Here is a 27,763-nt window from a genome sequence, read left to right as displayed (position 1 = left end):
GGTTCTAGGCGCTTCAGTCTGGAACCACGCGACTGCTACGGTCGGAGGTTCGAATGCTGCCTCGGGCATGGATGTGTGTGACATCCTTAGGTTAGTTAGGTTTAAGTGGTTCTAAGTTCTAGGGGACTGATGACCTCAATTGTTAAGTCCCATGGTGCTCAGAGCCATAAGTAATTTTTGTCTTCAGTTTTCAAACAGACTGACTGTATTTACATTTCATTATTTTCTATTGAATTACCTTACCATCGGTAGGTGAACAAAACTCTTGGAATTAAAATTGAAACAACTAGTTCCACTCCGCACAAGACAGTGTTTGACACCCTGTTTTCGCTCCGTACGAAAAGGCAGAAGAACTGTTATATCGATAGGTGTGGTAATTAATCAGACAGTAAGAAATTCAAAACCTACCCATCACGTCCCATCTAATAAAATTATTTCTGGAAAATACCACTTCAGCATTGTCGTTGTTGTATGCTTTCAACTCTTTTAACTTAAGTAATATAAAAAAGTATTTAAAAACTCAGAATAGTAAGACATTCGCATGATTTATGTTATCTGTTGTAGGAGGCAAATCTGGTTTCGAGGCGGAGTGGTCCACTCTAACTACAGCGACGGAGTATCGTTAACTGGCATCAACACCCGGCAATGGTGGGCTCAGCTTGTTGGCTCGTGAGTTGGATTGACTGACTCTGTCCAGTAGTGTAGGACTTGTGGGAAAAAGAACTGCCGGCAGCGCTTGACACACGTAAGCAATGCGGATAATTCCTCTGGATAAGGACATGCAAGTTCTCGTGTGTGTGTACTGTTGTGAGCGAGCCATACGTAAAACTGTGTAGCCGAAACAATGCAAAGATGCTACTGCAGTGGTGTAATACCCGTATTGTGTATAACTGTAGGATGAAATAAGAAGTGGACAGAATTCAGCATTACCGGCTAGTGACAACTAAAGTTCGTAAATGTGTTTATACCACGCTTCGCTCTAAGGAACGCAGATAGTGTGCAAAGAGTCGTATACATTGTTTGACGTGATCGGAATCAGGCAGCCGGTATAAAGTGTTCGACGTGACAGAATCAGGCAGCCGGGAACAGGAAGAAGAGGAGGGTCGCCATGGAGGATGGAGACATATGGGGGAACGGCGACTTCCTGCAGAACTTGCTGCGGCACGTGGCGAGCGCGCAGGCGGGAAGCGCCGCGCCCGACGCTGGGGGCGGCAACTCCAGCCTGGAGCTGGAGCAGGAGCAGGAGGCGGCGGCCGTGGCGTGGGCGGCGCGGCCGCAGGTGAAGGGCTCCCTGCAGGCGGCGTGGCCGGCGCTGGCGGCGCTGTACGGCCTGCTGGCGGTGGCCGGCGCCGCCCTCAACGTGGCCATGCTGGCCGCCGTGGCGTGCCGCGCGCAGCTGCACGACCGCGGCACGCGCGCACTCTTCGCCAGCCTCGCTGTCGCCAACCTCGCGCAGGCGGCCGCCGTGCTGCCCGCCACCTTCGCCGTGCTCATCCTCAACAACTGGGTCTTCGGCCGCACGCTCTGCTACTGCCTGCCCATGATGCAGGTAGGTCAGCCGCTAACACCTGTTCCAAGCAGGCTAGCCACGCGGGATTAGCCGATCGGTCTGGGCGCTGCAGTGATGGACTGTGCAGCTGGTTCCGGTAGAGGTTCGAGTCCTCCCTCGGGCATGAGTGAGTGTGTTTGTCCTTAGGATAGTTTAGGTTAAGTAGTGTGCAAGCCTAGGGACTGATGACCTTAGCAGTTAAGTCCCATAAGATTTCACACACATTTGAACAACATCCAAGCAAGCTGTAAGCCGTGCAGCCGACCGAGTAATCTGGAAATGCGAAACTTTTCGGCAAGATTCACTCACATCTCCTTCAGCAGTCAGAATCTTACCCAGACTTAGTGTTTTCAGTCATTGTTCAGACTTCTAGAAGTTATGGTATTCCAGCAATTTGAAGCTCTCCAAACGTCGCATGCATTGTACTGTTATACATGGTATCCCATTTATTTATACCAGGAGACCCATGGGAATCTTTCGCACCTTAATAACATTCATAAATGATAGTATTTGGAATAATTATAGTCTTTGGGATATTGGTAGTTGTGGGAATAAACAGAAAACACATTCAAATATCAATCGAGTGACCTAAAATAACAAACATGGATTCACGGTACATCCCCGTATATATATATATATATATATATATATATATATATATATATATATATATATATTGCCATGCACATACACTATGTGATCAAAAGTATTCGGACCCAAAAACATATATCTTTCGTATTAAGTACTGCCACCTACTGCCAGGTACTCCAATCAGCGACCTCAGTAGTCATTAGACATCGTCAGAGAGCAGAACCGGGCTCCCCGTGGAACTCACGGACTTCGAACGTGGTCTGTTGATTGTTTGTCACATGTGTCGTACGTCTCTACGCGAGATTTCCACACTCCTAAACATCCCTAGGTCCACTGTTTCACATGTGATAGTGAAGTGGAGACGTGAACGGACACGTACAGCACAAAAACGCACTTCTCGACCCTGTGCCATACGTCTGTACACTCCTAAACATCCATAGGTTCACTGTTTCCCATGTGATAGTGAAGTGGAAACATGAAGGGACACGTAAAGCACAAAAGCGCACAGGCTGACCTCGTCTGTTGACTGACAGAGACCGCCGTCAGTTGAAGAGTGTCGTAGTGTGTAACAGACAGATATCTATCCAGACCATCACACAGGAATTCCGAATTCCATCTTGATCCACTGCAAGTACTATGACAGCTAGGCGGGAGATGAGAAAACATGGATTTCATGGTCGAGCGGCTGCTCGTGAGCCACATATCACACCGGAAAATGCCAAACGACGCCTCGCTCGGTGTAAGGAGCGTATACATTGGACGATTGAACAGTGAAAGAACGTTGTGAGGAGTGGCGAATAACATTGTGGAGATCCGATGACAGTGAGTGGGTATGGCGAATGTCCGGTGAACGTCAACTGCAAGTCTGTGTATTGGCAACTGTAAAATTCGGAGAAGGTGATGTTATTGTGTGGTCGTGTTTTTCATAGAGGGAGCTTGTACCCCTTGTTGTTTTGCGTGGCACTATAAGAGCACAGGCCTACATTGATGTTTTAAGCACCTTCTTGCTTCCCAGTTCATAATGCACGGCTTGTGGCGGAGTGGTTACATCACAATAAGATCCCTGTTATGGACTGGCGTGCATAGAGTCCTGACCTGAATCCTACAGATCACCTTTGGGAAGTTTTGGAACACCGACTTCGTGCCAGACTTCACCGACCGACATCGATACCTTTCATGAGCCGTATGTGCAATTCCTCAAGAAAACTTCCAGCACCAGATTGAACGTATGCCTGCGAGAGTGGAAGCTGTCATCAAGGCTAAAGGTGGGCCAGCACCATATTGAATTCCAGCATTACCGATGGAGAGCGCCACGAAGTTGTAAGTCATTTTTAGCCAGGTATCCAGATACCTTTGATCATATAGTGCAATCTGGAGCAAAATTCTTTACAGAGCACTACAGTATCTCAGTGTAAACTATATTTGACATAATAGTGTAATATTTGTGTCCTTTTTCTTTTTCAATGTCTTGAAGAGATAAAAAAAAGGTTAGTTGATTTTGTTACCCTTATCCATTAGTGAAGCCACATTTGCTAAATGCGATCCTGCTCTTTGAAGCGTTTCTCCCAGTCTTCGTTATAGCTATAGGGGATGCATTTTTAGTGGTCTTTTTGTCAACTGAAAATGCATGCTTGGATCAGATGGTGTTAAGTTTGTCCATTGTATTACAACAGTTTTCCCTTTATAAATCACCTGAGCATTGTAAAATCATTCAGTTTCGTTACAGCTATGCATTCTCCATTGACTACGCCCTGTTTAGCGTTCATGTTTCTTATCAATATGACAATAGTATTTTCTTTATGTCACGGTAACGACGACGGATCTAATGTATGTCAGAAATCTAAAATATATAAATGGTTGTCATTCCTCTCGTCGTACTGTAAGGAGTAACAACTGCAATAAATCTTTTGATTTCGCTCCACAATGTTCTTTACAATTTCTTCATTTATTTTCGTGCTCTTCTTTTTTGGACACAGTAGTGATGTGTTGATAAGTTCGTTCACATTTTTGGCATTAATAGAGTTAGTGGGAAATATTGTCGGAACTATGTCATCTTCTTAACTGTAGAATTTGTTTGTAATCTTTACGGTGTCCGGTGAGACTTATTAGATATCAAGTTGTCAGTTACCTAGATGTAGAGTCAAGTACTATGTTCTTGATCATCTGTGCACATATTTCTGATAATAGGACCATAATGGTGAGCGTTGTACACTGACACGCCAAAGAAACTGTTATAGGCATGCGTACTCAAATACAGAGATGTGTAAACAGGGAGAATTCGACACTGCGGTCGCCAACCCCTATAAACTATAACACAACAAGTGTCTGGTGCAGCTGTTCGATCGGTTACTGCTGACAGAATATCAAGATTTAAGTGAGTTTGAACGTGCTGTTGTAGTCGGCACGTGAGCTATGGGGCACATCGTCTCCGAGACAGCGATGAAGTGAGGACTTTCCGGTACGCCCATTTAACGAGTGTACCGTGAATATCAATAATTCGGTAAAAAGGCAAATCTTCGACATCGCTGAGGCCGGATAAAGATCCTGCATGAACGGGACCAATTACGACTGAAGAGAATCGTTCAACGTGGCAGAAGCGCAACCCTTTCGTAAATTGTTGCAGGTTTCAATGCTAGGCCATTAACAAGTGACAGCGTATGAACAATTCAACGAAACATCATCGTATGGGGTTTTGGAGCCGAAGGTGCACTCGTGTTCCCTTGATGACTACACGACTCAAAGCTTTACGCTTCGCCTGGGCCCCTCAACACCAGCTTTGGACTGTTGATGACAAGAAACATGTTGCCTGGTCAGACGAGTCTCGATGCAAATTGTATCGGGTGAACGGACATGTACGGTTATGGAGACAACGTCATGAATCCATGGACCCTGCATGTCAGGAATGGACTGTTCACCGGTGGAGGATCTGTAATCATGTGGGGCACATGCAGCTGGAGTGATATGGGACCCCTGATACATCTAGATACGACCTGACAGGTGACATGTACGTAAGCATCCTGTGTGATCATCTGCATTTATTGATGTCCATTGTGCATTGCGACGGACCTGGAGAATTACAGCAGGAGACTGCGAGACCCCACACGTCCAAAATTGCTACAGAGTAGCTCCAGGAACACTCTTCCGAGTTTAAACACTTCCGCTGACTACCAAACTCCCCATAAACGATCATTATTGAGCATATCTGCAGTGCCTTGCAACGTGCTGTTCAGAAAATATTTCCACTCCCTCTTATGGATTTACGGGCGGCGCTGCAGCATTCGAGGTGCCAGTTCCCTCCAGCACTACTTCATACTTTAATCGAGTCCAATCCACGTCATCTTGGAGCACTTCTGCGGGTTCGGGGGACCCTACAGGGTATTGTCCAGGTGTATCAGTTTCTTTGGCTCTTCACTGTATGTTCTCTTAAAGAAAGGTCCCGATCGACGATCCATAGAGCGTGTTTTGGTACCACTGAAACTTCATCCCAAATTGTCAATGACCCTCTTTGTACTAATTCAGCTTGTCCCAAATTAAGTCTCATAAGCTACAAGGAGGTTTCGTGGATAGGAACAGACAACTTGGGAAGAGAGGCAAATAGGTTTGCCGCAATTCCTGTCTTAACTACTGGTAGGAGAGCCTTATTTTCATCGCGTAAGATATGGGGCCAAAGTTATGTAAAAGAACGCTCTGCCGGATCCGTCTGGTCCATCATTGACCATTATTACGTGTGTCTGGTGTCTGAATCTTCTATAATTTCGTCTACAGCTCTCTTTGTACGTCACTGAGTTTGCTGTGAGCGCCGTTCCACTTTATCGTTCCTTAGAGATATTGCAAGTGGAAGTTTTGGGTAATCCGAAGTCCTAGGAATTCTGCTCGTGTTCTCTGAAAACACCCTGCAAAAGTGTTTGTGGCAGGTTATTAATAATTTCTTGGTCGTGTGTTTTGCTGAAATCTTCTGTCAAGTGATACCGAAATTTTACCTGTTTTGGAGTATGTTTTCTGGCTTACGAATGAGATAACTAATGGCGAACAGTTCGCGAAGTTCTTCGGGCTTCTTGAAGGTCGTGGTCCCTTGCACGCAATGCAGCCATTCCTAAATATTCTGGCGAAGAAGAGAGACCGATGACCTGGTAAAGACGTCGTGCCGATTCGCACCGTGTGTCCGTTGCTCAAAGCATCGCTGCTATTCTGTGCTCCACACTGTTCGAAAACTACCCGTCAACTGCCTGCGCCACGCTCTTCGGAGGCCTCTCCCTAGACGTGACTCTAGCGGCCGCCCTAGAAGACTAGGCGCGGCAGCGGTAACCGCACAAGGGAGTAATTTGTGCCCGCTGGTGAGACGCCAGCTAAAAGTTATTGATAGTGAAATTAGCCGCCACGGCTCAATATCTTTTACACTAGAGCGATGTAGTGTTGCACTGAGAGAAAAGTGGTATGCGTTGAGAGAGTCAGTCACTCGGCCGGCACTGTAAGGATCCCAGCCACACAACCTTAACTGTTAGGCAGTTTTCGCTAAAATCAAACAGACACGAATGGCACCACATACCCATTACCGCATGTGACCCAGCGCTTTTTCCCAGTTCTCCAGAGTGAATAGGTATTTTAATGAGAAGCTTTTTCATGGCGGAAGAGAATTGACAATAAATAGATACTGGAGGTACTGCAGACTAATTTAAAAGCTCCATAGATGGATGAAACGTCGAAAGGAGTTCAATATGTCAGATGGAAACTATTTTGAAAGTAATTGAGTTTCCTACATGTTTCGTGATACACAAACATTTTAATTGCATTTATGAAACTGTCGCTTTGCCAGGGATGACATATGGTCAACTGCGTCAAAACATAATGCCCTATGAGCATCTAGCTGAAGAACCCGTTACTACCACCCCTCTCCCCGTGGGAAAGATTGAGTAGAAAGAAATGCCCATATCCAAAGTAACCTCCCACATTACGCTGAGTCCACAGCATGTTACGTAGTTGAGCGTACTTTATCACAAAGCTGCTAAGCGATTTGCTATTAAGGAATGACGATATCTCCACAATAACCCTTTCGCATCATGCCACCATGTAAACGTCGTGAGAAAATAAATAAATAAACCGGACAGTGTAATTTGGAGCAGCAATGCTGAATATATAACAAAATGACTCTACAGCGCTTGTCGCAGTCATTTCTGTTGATTTCGCATGGTACTCGTTCCATTGAATTGGATTATAATTTGACATCAAAATGCATCCACCACTGAAGAAACCGTATGTTGTATGCGCTAAATTTTTTAACTATCTAAATCTTTTAGCCATTACTTATTCTGATCATTAATTACATAACTTTCTCAATCTTGACCTTCTTAAATCTAATTATTACTCGCATTTTTATTCCTATCTCCTCCTTGACCTGAAGTGTACTGTTCGGCTTTGTCAACTCCACAGTGCGACCTTTGAAACTACTAGGTCACGTACACAGTACTACACTACAACCAAATGTAAAGAAACGTTCTGCAGTGTGAATATTTAAGCTCTGTGGCCAACTTTGACTTTGACTGAACTCTTAAGTGTTTTGTTTGTCTTGTTATCGCCTTACTATTTACGTTATATCTATCAGCGCAAGCCAGAGCATTCTTGTTCACCACTGAGAAACTGCAGTAACACACGTAAGAGCATATGAGACTGTGGAGAGCCTGAATCGCTGAAGGATATTATCAAGGGGCATATAAGGCATGCGTTCGTTACAGAGGAAAAACTATGTAAAAATTGTCCCATTCCATCGCGGCTGGCTGTTACTGCAACCGGTTTAAAAGGGTGACAAAATAAAAGTAGTCTCGATTGCGAAATTATTTAATGTCAACGACGCGTTTCACCCTATTGGGACATCATCAGATTGTTTATAAAGACAGCGGCGCTGAGTGGCCGCGCGGTTTGAGGCGCCATGTTACGGGTTGCGCGGCCCCTCTCGCCGGAGATTCGAGTCCTCCCTCATGCGTATGAGTGTGTGTTGTTCTTAGCATAAGTTCGTTTAAGCTCGTTTAAATAGTATGTAAGTCTAAGGGCCGATGACCTCAGCTGTTTGGTTCTTTAGGAATTCACACACAATGTCTGGAAAAACAAGAAACCAATCAGTTTGATACAAATGCACGAAAAGCACATGGTCCTATCTTGCACGGCATCGCAGACACCGTGAACTATAAATAATTAAAAAGTAGCTGGGTACGTGGCCCACCCGTCCTAAAACCACGTATAATTGATTGTTTTCTTGTTTTTCTAGACAATCTGATGATGCATCAAATGAGTCAAACGCGTCATTGACATTGAGTAATTTCGCATCCAAGACTGTTTCTGTCCTGAAAGAACTGCATGCATCGACGAGAACGTATACATACTACATTCAGGTGCATAATATCAAACCTTGAGTATGGCGAAACTGTAGTAGGTCCATGCGGTAATGTGTTGAATTTGTGCATTCTAAGTGTTCCTACAGCAAAGCAGTTTCAGGTGGCCATCATCATGATTCGAAATTCAGCTAACGATGACAGACGTGTCACTCGTTGGTCTACGAAACATCTCGTGTCTTCTTTTAATCAAAGCTGTAGCTACCCTGGCCTCTTGGTGTAATCAGACATGGTGAGAAGTCTTCTGTCTCTCAGGAAGCTGACTAGAGTTTTGAAAAGTGACGGGGGAGCACAGAAGAGAGCAAAGCGTAAGTGGAATGACTTCCTGCGACTGGGGCATGACACTAGTGTATATATTGGGAAATAAATTTCTCCTTCATACTTTCATGAAGTGTCATTAAAGTAGCAATACTACATAAACAGAACTGTTGAAGAAACATTAATTCTTGCTATTTTTGTGTAAGTTTCATCTTCAAACAAGTATAGAAGTTTTACCCATTCTTGCGTGACTGCTACGGTCGCAGGTTCGAATCCTGCCTCGGGCATGGATGTGTGTGATGTCCTTAGGTTAGTTAGGTTTTAGTAGTTCTAAGTTCTAGGGGACTGATGACCTCAGATGTTGAGTCCCATAGTGCTCAGAGCCATTACCCATTCTTGTTAACAGAGTCTGTTAACACGCTATCCGTCATCCCATCACGTCATCCAATTAATGTCATTTCACCACATATTCCTTTCTTTGCTGATTCTTTGGAGATATTCCTTATATTTTATTTCATTAGTCCGTTTAACACCAAGTCTCAAACACTTCGATTCTCTCCTCTTATGTTTTTCCCACAGTTCATATAATGTTATGCCCAGACGTACTCTCACAAATTCCTTTCTCAACTTATGGCCTGTGTACTTTTGATACGGTAGACTTCTCTTTGTCAGTATTGTACTCTTTTCCTGTGCTAGTATATATCTTATATCCTCCTTGCATCGACTCTCATACTTTGTTTTCCATCTAAGGTAGTAGAATTTCAGAATGCCTTAACTCTCTTTACATCTCAGTGTCCAATTATGTTGTAAAACTCGTTTATAATCTCATTTCTGTTACTCTACAATACTTTCTTCTTTCTTCCGGTTACCCTTAGGATCGTACACCGTGCTCACGTGTTACTAGGTTGTTCATTCCTTTCAGCAGATTATCTGTCTATTCCTCACCTTCGTAGTGGATAATAACGTCATTGGCCTATCTTATCACTGAAGTCCTTTCGCGTTAAATTTCAATCACACTTCTGGATCTTTCTTTCATGTCGCTAATTGTTCATATAAAGGTGAAATGGTAGTGGAGAAAGACTGTATCCATGCCTTATTCTGTTTCTAGTTCGAGCATTCGTCTCTACGTCTTCCTGTCTTATTGTTGCTTCTTCGTTCTATTACACATTCACTATTACGCATCTTCCTCCAGAGCTTACACCAATTTTTCTAATGATTTAGAGTATCTTACACGAATTTACACTATCAAATTTTTTCTCAGTCAACAGAGCCTATGAAAGTCTTACTTCCATTATCACATGTAACTTGAGAATTGCCGAGGTGCTGGTTTTACCTTTCCTAAAACCAAACGGGTAAACTTCTACGTGATCTTCAATTTTCTTTTCCATTCATCTGTGTATCATTGTGTACATTAAGTTGGATACTGATTGTTCAGTATCTCACGAATTTCCCTACTCTCCCCCACCTTAGCTAACTTCGGGAAGATATTCCGGTTGTACGTCCTCAGTTTTATAAATTTTACGGGCTAATTCCCCCAAGTGATTTTAGAAAGCTCGAAGAAATGATATTTATCTTTTGCTTTGTTTTATTGGAAGTTCTGTAAACTTTTAATGGTAGATCGTTCAAGTGAAATCCACTTCTTTCACGTTAGAAGCTGCTTCTCTTCATTCGCAGAAGCCCCCAGTGCACTGCTTTCACCTGTTCGCTCTCTCCTTTATCTGTGAATTTTCTAGTGCACTCTTCATGTTGCTGCACATGCATTTAAATTCCCTGACAGCTCTTTAGAGTATTATGTACACTGAATCTGTCTTACCTACATCTGGTCTTAGAGTTCTTCATGCTTTTCTCTGCAGTCGTTTCGTTTACTTCCCATTGATTTCATTTACATGCTAAATACGTTTCTTTTCGTGATCAATTGGGAATTTATATCTTTCACTAATCACTGTTAACCACAGTTTCTTTTGCATACCTATGTTTTCCCGTCTAACATCTGTGACTATTCGTTTTAAAGATGTCCATTCCATATAAACTAAACTACTCAATATTGTATTCACTAACACAGTATCTACAGCCTCAGAGGTTTTGAACACACTTCGTCATTCGTCAATAATTCATTATCCTATTTCATTGTACGTTGCTTCTTCATGACGATTCTGGTGAATTTCAACCTACTCCTCACCATTAAAAAATTACGATCTGATTCTGTAGCTACTTCTGGCTACGCATAATCAGTCAATACCTGATTTTCGGATTTCTGTCTCGAGATAATATAAAACATCTGATATCTTCCTGTGTCTAAATGTCCTCCCCATGTTTTTTGAACGCCTTACTTGATATTACAAGCTAAAAGTATTTTGGAAGTCAAGCAGTCTTTCTCCTGACATTTCGTAACTGTTACTGATTAGCCATCTACCAAAGTATTTTTCTTGCGTCATCACCCATTTCTTTTAAAAATGCAAGCACATACGTGAAAATAGCAAGAACTAGTGTCTGTTCACATGTTCTGTTTTGTGTATTCTTGCTATCTTAACATTTCATGAACGCATGAAGAGGAAATTTGTCTCTCAATATATACACAAGTGTCATGCCTGTTCAATGCATTCCCTTCACTTTCCGAAACTCTAGTCTGCTTCCTGGGAGACAGAAGGCCTCTCACAACGTTTGATCACGCCAGGAGGCCAGGTTAGCTACAGCTATAATTCAAATAAGACATGGGATATTACGCAGGCCACCAAGTGACACGTCTGTTATTGTTAGCTGAATTAAGAAACAAGACCCAGGCCAACTGAATTCGGGAATACAATGTAAGCCATGTTGTAGATATACTTAGAATGCAACGGTGCATAAACGAAACTCATTATCGCATTATTATTATAGTTTCTAAAACGTCACCTTTAACACGGTTTGATCTTAAGCATCTGAGTATAGTATGTATACTATTCTTCTCGAAGCACACAGTTCTTCCTCTGCAAAAAACCTATGCATTATACACCCCACGATAATATCCTTCAGCGACTCAAGTTGTCAACAGTCTCATATGCCACCTTTACGTGCGTTACTTCGTTTCATGTAGACGAATGTGGCCCGTGGGAAGATACACTGCTGAACATGCAGCCATATTTCCTCCTCTTTGGGAATATTTGTCAAGCACGTTTCACATCGAGTACTCCTATTATCCCATGCGTCCAGCTAAACTTCCATTTTTGATTTCCAGTTTGCCCACAATATCCCTTCCCTTTATTTTTTACCGTCCGGGAATTCATTTATTGCTCCTCTACGTCCTACGATACGATCAAAAAGCCAAACCTTAAGATCGTCATTGGAGGGTGTCCTGGTGCTATACGGTACGCCCCTGCTATTTGCAGTGAAACTTACCTCGTTCACGTGGCGAAGTACTTCCTCATTGTAGCCGAACCCTGGCTACATATTAAATTTGTTCTAGCAGTACGCTAATGCATCAATCACCGTAAGCAGTTATAGCTTTACCATGCATCATCCCGAGCGTTCGTAACATTTTTGAACTGTTTACATCCAGTATTACTGTTTTATTGGCCGGTAACGTTAGAAGTCACTATGTAGATCGCCGGTCCGCAAAGAAGGTAATTACTAGATGGAGATGCTAAAATATAAGTAAAATAACAAGTCATTCACGAACAGTGTGCAGCAGCCGTAGGACAAACAAGCACACACCCTTCTAGATCAAACAGGATAACAGGTCTCTTAATCAACTAAGTGCAGGCGTGATCCAGTGGTCGACGGCTGCTGACCTGCCAAAGATGTCACCGGCTTACTGGTCGATCGAGCACCCTCCCAAGCGTTTCTAACGCGAACTGACATACTAGCGTTCGGCCAATATCTTTTTCGGACAACCCAAGGTTAGTAGCAACAGTGTACGCCTACACGTCAGCCTTAAATACGAGCAATCAATAATTATTTAACAACTTTGCATTTTACAGAATACTACAACGAAGAAGATTAAACTTTTTATGTTATATTTTTCGCCCATCTCTTTCGCAAATTAAGTGGTTACCAACAGAACACATTCTGTAAGGGTATTGTTCACGGATGCAAGGACCGAGTTCGAATCTCTTGGCTCTGAGCACTATGGGACTTAACATCTGAGGTCATCAGTCTCCTAGAACTTAGAACTACTTGAACCTAACTAACCTAAGAACATCACACACATCCATACTCGAGGCAGGATTCGATACTGCGACCTTAGCGGTCGCGCGGTTCCGGACTGAAGCGCCTAGAACCGCTTGGTCACCGCGGCCGGCTTCGAATCTCTACCTGCCTCTCAATTGTCGTAGAAAATTTCATAAAAGTGTACGCCTCGATGTGTAGTGAGATTAAGAAGTTAACTAGTTGGTTGAAAAAGACGGAAACATGAATGAAAGTGGTATCTTCGATATTACAGAACCCCCCTAAACATTGTTGACTTCGGAAACTTTTCGGCAGTCTCATATATCTTGTGATCGAAGAGTTCGATTGGACCGATTACCTACGCACGTTCAATGTCGGTTAGCTCGCAGATTGTTGCCATGTTAAGTGATACATCTGTCTGTAATAGACTGTTCAGGTATATTGCATACACTAGCACCATACGCCGCATCAAGCCACATCATTCGGACATGATGCAAGCCGTATCTTCAAAATGAACAATCTTCTCCAAAACTTCAGTTAAACTGTCGAGCAAATAGTTGTTGGATTAAAAACTGAGTAAAGTGGGTAGTAATTGTTCGTAATGCAGAATGACTACAACACCTTTATTTTAATATACAAGATGATTCATAAGTATTGACAAAAGGTGGTAAAACGGAATCTATAGTACAAATTGAACTATCATTACAAAATATAACATAGGTTGCTTTGTTTGTCAGATGTTGCTACGTTTTTGATAACTTTGCCCATATATAATTCGAAACACCGACGGTAAGGGCTAGTAACATTCACTTACCTCTAGTGATGATGAACGAGTAGGTCAAAACCATGTTTTCGACTTACAGTCGTCGTTGTGTATTCTGAAAGTTGTCGTGGCTCAAGACATTTCATGCCAAAAGTCATATCCTTGGACTATGTTTTCTTATTAATCTGTTCAGTCGCACTGATGTGAGGACCTGTCAGAAGCCTGAATAACCAAGTTCTGCAGCATGGGCCGCTGCGAGACGTGCAGGAAGAGATGTAATGACGAACTGGAAGGTACCGACAAAGCTTTACAGCCACGCCGACTCCAGCGCCATGGCCAACTGCGCTAGGTTTCTAGGATGATTATCCATGACGTGAAAAGCCCGATCGAGGTGGTCCCAACTATTCTCGATTGGGTTTAAATCCTGAGAGTTTGATGACCAAGGGAGTAAGGTAAACTCGTCCAAGTACTCTTCGAGCCACCCACTTACAATGAGAGCTGAGTGACAACGCATTGTCCTGCCGACAGCTGCCATCTTGCTGAGGGGAAACAAACTACATGTAGGGGAGGACATGGCCCCCAAAAATACATGCATACTTATGTTGATCCATTGTGACTTCCAGAATGACGACATCACCCAGGAATAGACCCATTCGACGATTGTTACTGGGTGTTTGGGTTTATGGCATGCACGCCAGCAGCCATCTGCCCTATGGAGCTTAAAATTCAATTGGCCAGGAAAGGCCTTCTGTCGCCAGTCAGTGAAAATTCCACCCTTCGTCGCTGATTAACTGCAGTTATCGTAGTTGCGTGAATCAGGCGCCTGCCGCGGAGGGCCATACGTAACATTTGCTGAACGGACGTTGAGGAGACGCGGTTGATAGCCTCTTGATTCATGTGGGCGTTCAGTTGCTCAACCGTTGCACATCTATTCGCCCGTACGCAAGTCCGCGGGTGTCGTTCACCCCTGTCATCTATGGCCTATGGTGCAACATCGTTGTCACATTGACAGTTGTGGGTAGCGCCATTTTGCCATGCACGGTATACTTCAACCACGGCTGCACGCGAACGGTGTACAAACCTAGTCCTTTTGGAAGCGCTTCCAGCCACGGCCCAAAAGTCAATGATCTTGTCATTTGGGACGTCAGAGAAACACATTTCCACACTATGACAACGGCTACACTCTTTCCCGCGTCCCCTAGGTACCTTTTATATACCCTGCATTGCTGGTGCTGCCAGCTTCCGTCAGTAATTGGTTACTGCACATTAATGTCGAACATAGGCGGTAGTCATATCAATGTGATGTGGTCTTGTATATTATGTATACTAGGCGAAATGATTTCAGGACGATAATAGAATATCTGGAAAATTACGTAAAATGTTTATTAGGACTGGCGAGTGTGCAAAACAGTTAGCTGTTAATGGTTCACCTTCCCACTCTAGAGTCAAGCTAAACAGGTGACTGTATTTAATATATGGAAATAGGTACATGTTTCCAGTGAAATTAAGGTGTTCTAAATGATTCATTGTTGAACTGAATTAAACCTCCCTAGTTTTTCTAATGAATCATTTTGAATAAACCGACCCATGCAGTCAGTTTATTAGCGTGCCGTTTACTCTAGAAAGACGTTTAGGAAACGTTAACGCTAATTTAAGCACAGTTTCGAAAATAATGGAAATTCAGAAGAAGTTCGGTGGAGGACGAAACATGTAGAAGGATATGTATGTAAAGCGTACTTCAATACAGGCGTCTATTAACAACATATTCCGGTTGTAAATTAGATTTGTAACGATTGCCAAACGACAAATTGTTCAGGATATTCAAACGATTAGAAAAAATGAGGAGGGTAGAATTGGAAGTCGTGACTGTCCAGTTGCGTACAAAAGAAAAAAAGTAAGTAAACTAAACAGTTTATATATATTTAACTGATATGCAACTTTTTCTGCATAAATGAGCATTGTCAACGGAGCAAATGAATGGGACTAGGTAGTTGGGGCACAATAATGGAGAAAACCAGGTATTCTTTCATATAAGTAAATAGCTAGTGATTTATCTGAAATATCTCTACACTGCGGTACGGTAAAAACAGATTTCGAACACGCCACTAACGATGGGAATCCATAGATCTTCAGTACTGAACCATTTCTGCAACCGATAGTACCAGGCACATATCCTTTCAAACGAAACGAGACGCGTTCCAAGTGCACCACACTTCATGCAACGTGACAAAACGAACGATAGACGACGTCAGACGGCGTTCTATTCTGAAGAAAGAAAAAAGCTCTTGTTATAAAAATCTAACGTAACCGATTAACACAGAATACGGTAACAAGTATTTTGCATTATGTACGTTCTACATATGAACTCTTAAAAGAAGGCACACATTATACATCAGAGATAAAAATCATAAATTTATTCTCACATCTACGAGAAACACATGCGGTTTTCCATTAATTTCTTTGGCTTTCGTTCCTGATTTTGCGAAAGATTTCTCTTTTTAAATTTTTAAAATACTGATGCTGCAACATCTCCTTGTAAATTCTTCTGATTTCATACGAAAGCATATTCTTACTGCAGTCATAATGCCATCAATCATTTGAAATCTCGTGCTGGATGAATTAGGCCTTACCTACACACTGGAGACTTCATCATTACGCGCACATTTTGCTCTACCATTTTTGTTACTGTCACGCACTCAGTTTCTAATAGGTAGGTCTCTCTATCTTTCCTTCTCTTCAAATCCACAAATCATCGTACAGTGTAATAATTTCTTGAGGGTTGTTACTCTACCTAAAAACATTGACCCGATATTCAGGGTAACCAAGAGTGTCACAGAAATGGATACTTGCGATTCGCGAATTACCAAGCGGGGTGATTGCCCTGTGAGTGCGGTCACTGTACACGAAGACCTGGATATCTGTTGTGCATCACGACCGTTTTCTTTTGTCCAGCAATTTCCTATTCATCTCTACGCCAACGACCATTAAATTCAAAATTTTCCTTATGGATGAGTTTCTATTCCTCTATTCAGAAAAGATTTTTCACATTCATATTACTATACAGTCCTCTAAAAGAGATCACCGACGTTCGATTGAGCTCTGAGCAGTGAAGAAGAGAATAGCAAGTTCTTCTGCATACTTAGCAAACTACGGCCTGCCGTAACGAGCGAGAGGGTGCTGTGGTTAATACATAGGATTCGTATTCGAGAGGATGACGGTTCATGTTCAAGTCCGGACATTGGTTGTCAATGATTTCTGTAAATAGCTGAAGTCAAATGCCAAGATGGTTTCTTTGATGGGACGCAGATAATCTCCGTCCCGATCCTTGCCCAATCCGCGTTTATGGTCTATCTTTAACGACCTTTTTGCCGAGAACTCATGAGATCCTTATCTTGCCAGAACCATCTCGATGTATCGGGACAGGACAGTTTTTGCAGCAAGCATGTCATCAAGTCAATAAAATCTGGATCACGGTATAGTCTTTATCACGTTACACCGAGGTCTCAAGACACGACGGTGTAGCATCCACTGGTAACTGAGTTCCACCGTTAACCAGATGTGTATTTATTACATTCTTCTATTAGTCTGTCTCCTCCTCCTCCTCTTTCTCCATATTTCCTCTTCCCCCCTATACAACCCCTCCTTTCCTCCTCCCTATTCAATTATTTAACCCTACCTTCCCTTCGTACGTCCATCTCGTCCTCCCCCCCCCCTTTCATTTCAACCTCTCCCCTTTCTCTGTCCATGTCCTTCTTTCTCTTTCCCTGTCAATCTCTACGTTCCCTCTCTGTCTACCCGTCTCCTACCGCCTTCTGGCTCCACGTTATCACCCTTAGACCAGTAGGAGGTTGTTGGTTCTTATCCCTACAAAATTTCTTTCCAGGCAGTAGGCAGTATGTGTATCCTGGGGTTTCTACCAATGGCTTGCTTTACTACGCACTTGTCACACACATTTACCATGAAGCACCCATATTTCCATATCCACACAATACACCTACATCTCTAGCGACTTTTGTCATGTAGTCTCGTTTTCACGCATCTGAGTGTTTATAACATGATATCTCCTGAACTGCGTGTTGTGCCGTGATATACAGCGTGGAGCCGGTCGGCGTGGCCGAGCGGTTCTAGGCGATACAGTCTGGAACCGCGCGACCGCTACGGTCGCATGTTCGAATCCTGCCTCAGGCATGGATGTGTGTGATGTCCTTAGGTTAGTTAGGTTTAAGTAGTTTTAAGTTCTAGGGGACTGATGACCTCAGAAGTTAAGTCCCATAGTGCTCAGAGCCATTTGAACCATATACAGCGTGGACCATTGATCGTGATCGGGCCAAATATCTCAAGAAATAAGCGTCGAACGAAAAAACTACAAAGAATGAAACTTGTCTAGCTTGAAGGGGAAAACCAGATGGCGCTATGATTGGCCCGCTAGATGGCGCTGCCATAGGTCAAACGGATATCAACTGCGTTTTTTTAAAAATAAGAGCCCCCATTTTTTATTACATATTCGTGTAGTCCGTAAAGAAATGTGAATGTTTTAGTTGGACCACTTATACGCATTGTGATGGATGGCGCTCTATTAGCCACATACATATGGCTCACAATTTTAGAGGAGCAGTTGGTAACAGGTAGGTTTTTTAAATTATAATACAGAATTTGGGTTCGTTTGAACATTTTATTTCGGTTGTTCCAATGTGATACCATGTACCTATGTGAACTTATCATTTATGAGAACGCATGCTGTTACAGTGTGATTACCTGAAAAACCCACATTAATGCAATAAATGTTCAAAATGATGTCTGTCAACCTCAATGCATTTGGCAATACGTGTAACGACATTCCTCTCAACAGCGAGTAGTTCGCCTTCCGTAATGTTCGCACATGCATTGGCACTGCGCTGACGCATGTTGTCAGGCGTTGTCAGTGGGTCACGATGGCAAATATCCTTCAACTTTCCCCCCAGAAAGAAATCTGGGGACGTCAGATCCAGTGAACGTGAGAGCCATGGTATGGTGCTTGACGTCCAATCCACCTGTCATGAAATATGGTACTCAATGCCGCTTCAACCGCACGCGAGCTATGTGCCGGACATCCATCATGTTGGAAGTACAACGCCATTCTGTCATGCAGTGAACATCTTGTAGTAACATCGGTAGGACATTACGTAGTAAATCAGCATATACTGCACCGTTTAGATTGCCATCGATAAAATGGGGGCCAATTATCCTTCCTCCCATAATACCTCACCATACATTGACCCGCCAAGGTCGCTGATGTTCCACTTGTCGTAGCAATCGTGGATTTTCCGTTGCCCAATAGTGCATATTATGCCGGTTTACGTTACTGCTGTTGGTGAATGACGCTTCATCTCTCAGTAGAACGAATGCAAAAAATGTGTCATCCTCCAGTAATTTCTCTTGTGCCCAGTGGGAGAACTGTACATGACGTTCAAAGTCGTCTCAATGCAGTTCCTGGTGCATAGAAATATGGTATGAGTGCAATCGATGTTCATGTAGCATTCTCAACACCGACATTTTGAGATTCCCGATTCTCGCGCAGTTTGTCTGCTACTGATGTGCGGATTAGCGCGACAACAGCTAAAACACCTACTAGGGCATCATGATTTGTTGCAGGTCGTGGTTGACGTTTCACATGTGGCTGAACACTTCCTGTTTCCTTAAATAACGTAACTATCTGGCGAACGGTCCGGACACTTGGATGATGTCGTTCAGGATACCGAGCACCATACATAGCACACGCCCGTTGGGCATTTCGATCGGAATAGCCATACATCAACACGATATCGACCTTTTCCGAAATTGGTAAACGGTCCATATTAACATGGCTAATGTATCACGAAGCAAATACCGTCCGCACTGGCTGAATGTTACGTGATACCACGTACTTATAAGTTTGTGACTATTACAGTGCCATCTATGACAAAGCGAAAAAAGTGGCCCAACTAAAACATTCATGTTTCTTTACGTACTACATGAATATGGAATAAAAAATGGGGGTTCCTACTTAAGGAAACGCAGTTGATATCCGTTTCACCTATGGCAGCGCCATCTAGCGGGCCAACCATTGCGCCATCTGGTTCCCCCATTCAAGCTAGACGAGTTTCGTTCTTTGTAGTTTTTTCGTTTGATGCTTATTTCGTGAGATATTGGGCCCGGTCACTATCAATGGTCCACTCTGTATATGTGCTACTCAAGAGTTTTGCAGTTCTTGTCTGTGGCACTGGACCACATTTTCTCCCCAATAGCTGCGAATTTCTCTTTTCCGTTACGCTGAAATAAATCATGAGATGTAATCAAGTCAAAAATATACTTTCGTAAACTAAGGCATTACGATACAAATCGAAAATCACCTATAAGGTTATATGCATATTACTCAGAAAGAAACGATTGCCGATGTACCTTATAATGATACAGCGGGTCATACATCCACCCTTCCTTACTGTATGCCTGCAAAAAAGAGTTTTTTTCTGCAGTTATGAAACCTACTTCCTGAAAAAAAAAACACGGAAATCTGAAATTAGCCACCAGCCGACTAACAATAAGCACATAAACAAGCAGAAATCACTGTTCTGTCCCCATCTGTGCATTTAAGTTATCGCTGTCTACTGCGCATGAGCGGATTGACGGCAGTTTAGAACACCTCTCTATTCTGGCGCGCAGATAATGTGTCTTCTGATTTTCATAGTTCTTCCACTAGATGGTCGTTCGCGGCGGATCGTCGCGTAATACTCGGCTTAACGACCGAGAGCACCGGCGTTTGTATAGTCAGTGCTAACGGACATGCACCACCACGTGAAATAACCGCATAAATGAATGTGGCTCGTATGACTAACGTATCCGTTAGGTCAGTGTGGTGATATTTAGTGCTCATTGGCTATGGCAGCAGACGAATGATGCGAGTGCCTTTGAAACGCCGGCAGCGCCTTTGCAACCTACGTCTTCAACTATTTGCTAGATGTATTCCAATCCCTGTCTTCCTCTACAGTTTTTGCACTCTACAGCTCCCTCTTGTACCATGGAAGTCATTTGCTGATTATGTTTGTTTTGTAAATAGAAACGTCTTTCCTTGCTGCAGCTTAATTTCTTTCTCCCGGACGCGTTTCGTTTTCCTTGCTCTAAGGCATCATCAGTGGGATGGTTTTCTGCGTTTCCTCTGATCTGGTCTGGAGGTCGCACTACCACTTTATCACCGACACATAAGCACAATTATGTATTCCGAACTGTCTCACACTGTTCCCTACGTTTCGCCTTCCTTTTATGATGTTCTGTTATTCTTTTGCCACTCGATATAGCTATTTCTTCGGACGTTGTGGTTTTACCAACGTATATATTGTAACTTCATTACGTATTTCTTCCTACTTGTTAAAAGCACAGTTTCTGACATTGTAGGTTATACGACCTGGAACAACTGGACGGGTTCATCGCTAGTTGTTTGTTTTTTTCCGTGCCTATAAAACATATTACCGCACTATGTGCAGCTACTGGGTAAAGGATAGCCAGTTTCACGATGAGCTCCAGGACAGATTGTTTCGTATTCGGTTGCATACTATCACATTCCGTCCGTTCTCATCACTCCGTTACATCAATATCGTTCTATACGCATTATTTAAGAGTGGATACCTAGCTGAACGACGTGCATGATTTGTAACTCCCATGGAGGTCGCCTACGAACTTGATGTTGCGGAACTTTGCGATTACTGTTGCGCGCAATTTTTCATTTGGTGTTCATTGTGCAAATTGATGGCTTGATTTTAATATTTATTGAATGTCGATGATATCCATTTTGTGAACTGTAATACATACATTGCATACAATTATGATGAACTACATTGCTCGAATGTGCTTCAGTATCACTTTCACTTGTTAGCGCGAATCGTCTACATTGTACTCTTCATGTACATTGTCCACACACTCGAACGCATACGACAACGCACATTCCATTGACTCATCTTGCAGAAAAGCTAATATTCCATCTACCACTTCTTTTTCACTCTGCGAAATTCCTCATGGTTTCTTCCTGGCGAAATGTCACCTTCTGAAACTGTTGCTGTACATGTAATGCAATGTTTCCTTTGTTTATCGATGGAACTGCTCTGCTTCGCATCAGCACCACTAGAACTGTAGCAATGGTGTGAGCTACACTCCGTAGCCTCGTGCTGTGGTCACCACTGGATAACTCCAGTCCCATCCCTCGTTGTTGTTGGCAGACTGTATTGAGGTTGCATGGTAGACAATACGTGGAGCGTCGAATGCCATAAACATCGGTGGTCTTTTGCTACGTCACATTCAAGACGTCCGTTGTTAATACCCCCTTCTATTTTTAGGTAAGTGTTTCCCGTATATTCCTTTCCTTGTGGTTCTGTGGTGAACCCAGTCTTTTATTACTATCAGTCAATTTTCCAGTATCCTTCTATAATACAGCACCTCAAATGTTTCAGTTACCTTCATTTCCGGTTTTTTCACAGTCTGTGATTCCCTTCGATACATTGCTGTTCTCAAGCCCTACGTTCTCAAAAACTTGTAGACTGCTTTTAGTGAGGCGTGCCCTCTTTACTTCCCAGTCAGCTTCTTGTATCTTACTTACTTTGTCTGTCATGCTTTACTTAGCTTCCTAGGTAGCAAGTTTCCTTCGCTTCGTCCACCACATAGCTGTCAGTTTTGATGTTAAGTGTACCGCTAGTCTCATTTCTGTTACTCCTCATTACTTTTATCTTTCTTTTATCTGTTCTTAGTCGGTGTTGCGTGTCATAAGCCGGTTTATTCCACTGAGTACATCCTGCACTTTTTCTCTTTGATCGTAGATAGCAGTTCATCAACGAATATTAATACTGGTATCTTTCCCCTGAATCTGAATATCACTAGTGAACTTCTCTTATACTTCCATTATTGCTTCCTTGATATTGATGTTAAACAGTAAATGATGAGTACCGCAGTTTTACCTTACGCCTTTTATAAATCAAGTACTTTAATCTTCGTTTCAATTTCTTATTTTCGCCACTTAGTTCTTGTATGTATTACGTATGGTCCGTTTTTCTGTACACTTTATGCGTATTTTTATGTGAATTACAAATACTTTGCAACATTTTGTATTGCCGAAAAATCGGATGAAAGTATCTTGTTTAAGACAAAATGAAATTGAGCAAAGCAACCAGCTAATATATTATTATATCACCATAACAACAAAGATTTGTTTCGGCTCCTTTGCCAAAACGAAAGAATTTTCGTAGCAGAGGAGAAATTAAAAAAAAAAAAAAAAAAAAAAGAAGGCTGGTGGTGGTTCATCTAATTGCAGACAAATTTATAAAATGTTTCCATAAATAAATGAAACTTTGATGGAAGTACAATACGACAGACGGAAAGTATTTTGAAAGTAATTCAATTTCCTACATATTCTGCGAAACAGAAACTTTAAAATATACGATGGCGTATTAAATTTTTCATGCGAAGATTCTTAAAGCTTTGTAAATAAAACAAAATTTGTTAACATTATAAGAATTCTTTCTTCATGTACACATATTAAATATGTAAATTTCTCAACATAGTCACATTTCTTCCAACAAGAGACCAGTTTCAAGATACCGTCGCTGTAGAGTGTTTGACTTTGTTCACAAACACTCCTATGTTATGTCATGTTAACCGGGGACCTAGAAACGACGGAGAAACTCCGTCCCCGCTGCAGCCGCAGTGGTCCGCAACCCCACGACGACTACCGCAGTCCACTTCACCACTCCGCCGCCCCACACCGAACCCAGGGTTATTGTGCAGTTCGACCCCCAGTGGACCCCCCCGCCCTCCCCCCGCCCCCCCCCCCCCCAGGGAACGTCTAACACCAGACGAGTGTAACCCCTTTGTTAGCGTGGTAGAGTAATGGTGGTGTACGCGTACGTGTAGAACTTGTTTGCGCAGTAATCGCCGACATAGTGTAGCTGAGGCAGGATAAGGGGAACCAGCCCGCATTTGCCGAGGCAGATGGAAAACCGCCTAAAAACCATCCACAGACTGGTCGGCTCACCGGACCTCGACACAGATCCGCCAGGCGGATTCGTGCACCGCTTCATCACTGTCAGAGCGAAGTCCTCGAAGGCGTTCTTTAAGTTTTGGAAACAGGTGGAAATCAGTTGTGGCCAAGTCGGAACTGTATGGAGGATGATTGATGACAGTGGAGACTGGGTGTCACACTGTGGAAGAATTCGCAGCACTCGTGTGTGGTCTGGCACTGTCATGATGAAGGAGAGGGTGTTCCATACGTGGACGGACTCTTTTAATTCGTGCTTTCAGTTTTCCGAATCTGACAGCACCATGCATAGTTTATGGCGGTGTGTGTAAGCATGAATCCGAAGTGCAGGACACGTTCAACATCCCACAACGCTGTGACCTTGACTTTGCGAGCTCATGGCTTGGCCTTGAACATTTTAGTGTCGGTGAAGCTTTGTGGAGGAATTCCATAGACGCTACCTTGCTTTCGGTGTCACAATGGTGAATACAGATTTCATCACCTGGCACAGTTTAGTTAAGGAACACATTACTTTCATGCTCGAAACGCTTTCACTCTCATACGGATTTTAAATGGACAAATGGAACCCCAGTTTCTGGGATAGAAACTCGGTCACAGCACACTGTATCTCACGCACTGACGTAGTTGCGTTACACACTGCAATGTTAAACACTTCATTTCGGAGCCCTCCAGTAGCAAAAGTTTTCCACTATATGATCAAAAGTATCCGGACACCTGGCTGAAAATGACTTACAAGGTCGTGGCGCCCTCCATCGGCAGTGCTGTAATTCAGTATGGTATAAGCCCACACTTAGCCTTCATGACAGCTTCCACTCTCGCAGGCATAGGTTTAATCAGGTGCTGGAAGGTTTCGTGGGGAATGGCAGCCCATTCGTCACGGAGTTTTGCACTGACGAGAGGTATCGATGTCGGTCGGTAAGGAGTGGCACGAAGTCGGCGTTCCAAAACATCCCAGAGGTGATCTATTGGAATTAAGGTCAGGACTCTGTGCAGACCCGTCTATTATAGGGAGTTATTGACGTGTAACCACTCCGCCACAGGCCGTCCATTGTGAACAGGTGATCGATCGTGTTGAAAGATAAAATCGCCATCCCCGTATTGCTCTTCAACAGTGGGAAGGAAGAAGCTGTTTGAAACATCAATGAAGGCCTGTGCTGTGCTAGTGCCGCTCCACAAGAAACACAACCACACCGTCACACTACCGTCTCCGAATCTTACTGTTGGCACTACACACGCTGGCAGATGACGTTCTCCGGGCATTCGCCATACCCACACCCTGCCGTCGGATCACCACATTGTGTACCGTGATTCGTCACTCCACACAACGGTTTACCACGGTTCAATCGTTTAATATTTTCGCTCCTTAACCAAACGAGGCGTAGTTTGGCATTCCGTCGTTCAAAATTGTTCAAATGGCTCTGAGCACTATGGGACTTAACATCTGGGGTCATCAGTTCCCTATATCTTAGAACTACTTAAACCTAACTAACCTAAGGACAACATACAGATCCATGCCCGAGACAGGACTCGAACCTGCGACCGTAGCGGTCGCGCGGTTACAGACTGAAGCGCCCAGAACCTTTCGGCCACACCGACCGGCACTTTACCGTCGTGATGCGTGGCTTATGAGCAGCTGCTCGACCATTAAATCGATGTTTTCTCACCTCCCGCCTAACTGATATAGTACTTACAGTGTATTATGGTGCATTTTGGAATTTCTGGGTGATGCTCTGGGTAAATGTCTGCCCATCACACATTACGGCCCTCTTCAACTGTCGGCGAGCTCTGTCAGTCAACAGCCGAGGTCGGTCTGTACGCTTTTGTGCTGTACGTGTCCTTTCACGTTTCCATCATATGGGAAACAGTGGTCCTAGGGTTCTTTAGGAGTGTGCGAATCTCACGTACAGACGTATGACACAAGTGACTTCCTAGCACCTGACCACGTTCGAGGTCTGTGAGTTTCGCGGAGCGCCCCATTCTGCTCTCTCACGATGTGTAATGACTACTGAGGTCGCTGATATGGAGTACCTGGCAGTAGGTGGAAGAGCAATTCACCTGATTTGAAAAACGTATGTTTTTGTGGGTATTCGGATACTTTTGATCACATAGTGTTGCTCGCATCAGTGAAGCAGGCGAGTCGATCGAGGAACATGGAGGACATGTAGCACGTTAATCGGTATTGAGAACAGAAAAAAAAATTCGTCGGAAATTAAATTTCGGCACGCCATTGTAGTTACAAAACAGTTGCTTCCCCATTAATTACGGATGGGTGGTTGCATCGAAGTACAAAGCAACAGAAGCATAAGTGTTTCCAGTCATGTTACAATATGTTTTGGGGAAGTGACGCCTTTTAGCTCTGAATTATTTGAAACGCGCTGTAAATAGTACTTTATTTACAACCAGCTCCGACCTGCCGATCATTTTCAAGTATCTTAAGTTCTTTTCTTTTTTTCTTTTTTTTTTGTTTCAGCTAAAATAGTAATTCTAAAATTAGTCAAAAAACCTCCAGCTTAACGGTTAATCTTGTACATGTTACAATGGGTGCCACCGGTTCGTGTGGAGGCATTCTACAAACTGGCTCCTCTCAACTTGATGTATTACGAAGTAAGTAATGAGTGATGGCGTGCAGTGCTTGGTGATTAGCATGAGACTCCAGATCGTGAATCTGTGTTAGCAGTAGCAACATGTAAGAATGCAAGTACGATTTTTCTCGGCAGAGTCGGCAGCTCATGATATTTCTAGACTAACACTGTTCCCCGCTCTTCCTGCCATGCTGTGTGGAAGGCGGCCACGGTTGGAACGCAGCCAGAGCACGCCCTACCGATATGAGCGGTCACCAGAAATTAGTCATCGGTCTCCCGCCTCGGTCACCTTCCACTGCCTTTTGGCAATGTCCTCGGGATTTGTACCCACTACATCTGAATTGCGTCCCTTTCCTAAGGAAGAAGACAAGGGCAGATGTTTCAAATATAAGTTTTAGCTGTGTCTTAAAATAATTCTGTATCCACATATATACTCATCAAGCCGCTTAACGGGGTGTGGCGGACACGGTGTATGGCACACCTCCTCTGTTCCATTTGCGAATATTGCACAGGCAGAATGACTGTTGTTAAGTCTTAGTAGGAGCTCTAATTTCCTTGTTGTGGTCATTTTTCGAGCGTACTTGGGATGAGGTAATGTGTTGCTCCAGAAAGAAGAAAGAAAGAGGTGGAGCCCCTCCACGCCCACACCGGCATGATGGCCAACACAAAAGGTCTACTGCCATCTCTGCATAAGGGTTAGTATTCACTAAAGTGAGGTGTCGCAGGATGTGGGTACTGCGATGTTTGCGTACGTCTGGTTAGGATTAACCATTAATACGCGCTCATCTGGAGATAGATTGGTCGAAATCTGACGAAGGGTAGCGGTTTGAAGGGCAGAGGAAAAAAAGTGCCAAGGCAAGAGCCAAGGGAAAAAAACCTCTGCGAAAGTTAGGTCGGGCGGCAAGAGCAGTAGCGGTTGTCTTGCTGCCTGCGATAGGTTGTGCAAGGATAGGCTTTGTTAGTAGTGGGTATCATGCATGTCGATACCTTGACGTTGTGCGTTTGTGCTGCTCGGCGGCTGGCGCTGGGTGCTGGTACAGAGTCCTCGTTCAGCGTCCTGCGACCTGCAACAGTTATGTTTGTTATCGGTCTTGTGTCCGATAGGTCATATACCGGAGGCACAGTGTGGGGGAGTGTTGGGAGATTGTTCGTGCGTCTGTGGGCGAGCTCGTCGGTGTCCCTGCTGTGGCCTGTTGGTCGGCTCTAATAGCAGCTGGTAGTTGCCAGTCAGTATTGCTGTTATGCAGGGGCTTACCGACGTTTGTCGCTGTTTGCGTATGTTAGTTTACCATAGGTGGTTATGCCCTAGCTAGCAGTGTCTTTGGTCGCTTGTGTTTCCACCTGTGGTTGTGATCGTAGTTTCCCAGAGTGAGGATGAAAGGATTGTTCGAGTGTCTCGAGTTCCTGTATAGTCGTGTAGCGTGTTTCTTGAATACTTCCTTGAGGGTATCAAGGCGGTAT

General features: G+C 43.6%; 1 protein-coding gene across 1 annotated transcript in view; it reads left to right on the top strand.

Annotated features, from left to right (window-relative positions):
• Nucleotides 1-1,366: 1,366 nt before the first annotated feature.
• LOC124624664 (prolactin-releasing peptide receptor-like) overlaps nt 1,367-27,763 on the top strand; it is a 553,962-nt gene continuing 527,565 nt past the window's right edge. Inside the window, exon 1 of the mRNA XM_047149123.1 lies at nt 1,367-1,549. Within this exon, the coding sequence (XP_047005079.1) occupies nt 1,367-1,549 (183 nt within the window). The remainder of the gene's footprint in view (nt 1,550-27,763) is intronic.

This window comes from Schistocerca americana, chromosome 1 (genome assembly GCF_021461395.2).
Source record: "Schistocerca americana isolate TAMUIC-IGC-003095 chromosome 1, iqSchAmer2.1, whole genome shotgun sequence".
Classification (NCBI taxonomy): Eukaryota; Metazoa; Arthropoda; class Insecta; order Orthoptera; family Acrididae; genus Schistocerca; species Schistocerca americana.
Note: the sequence above shows the minus strand (reverse complement) of the source record. Positions and strands in the feature narration are given on the sequence as shown.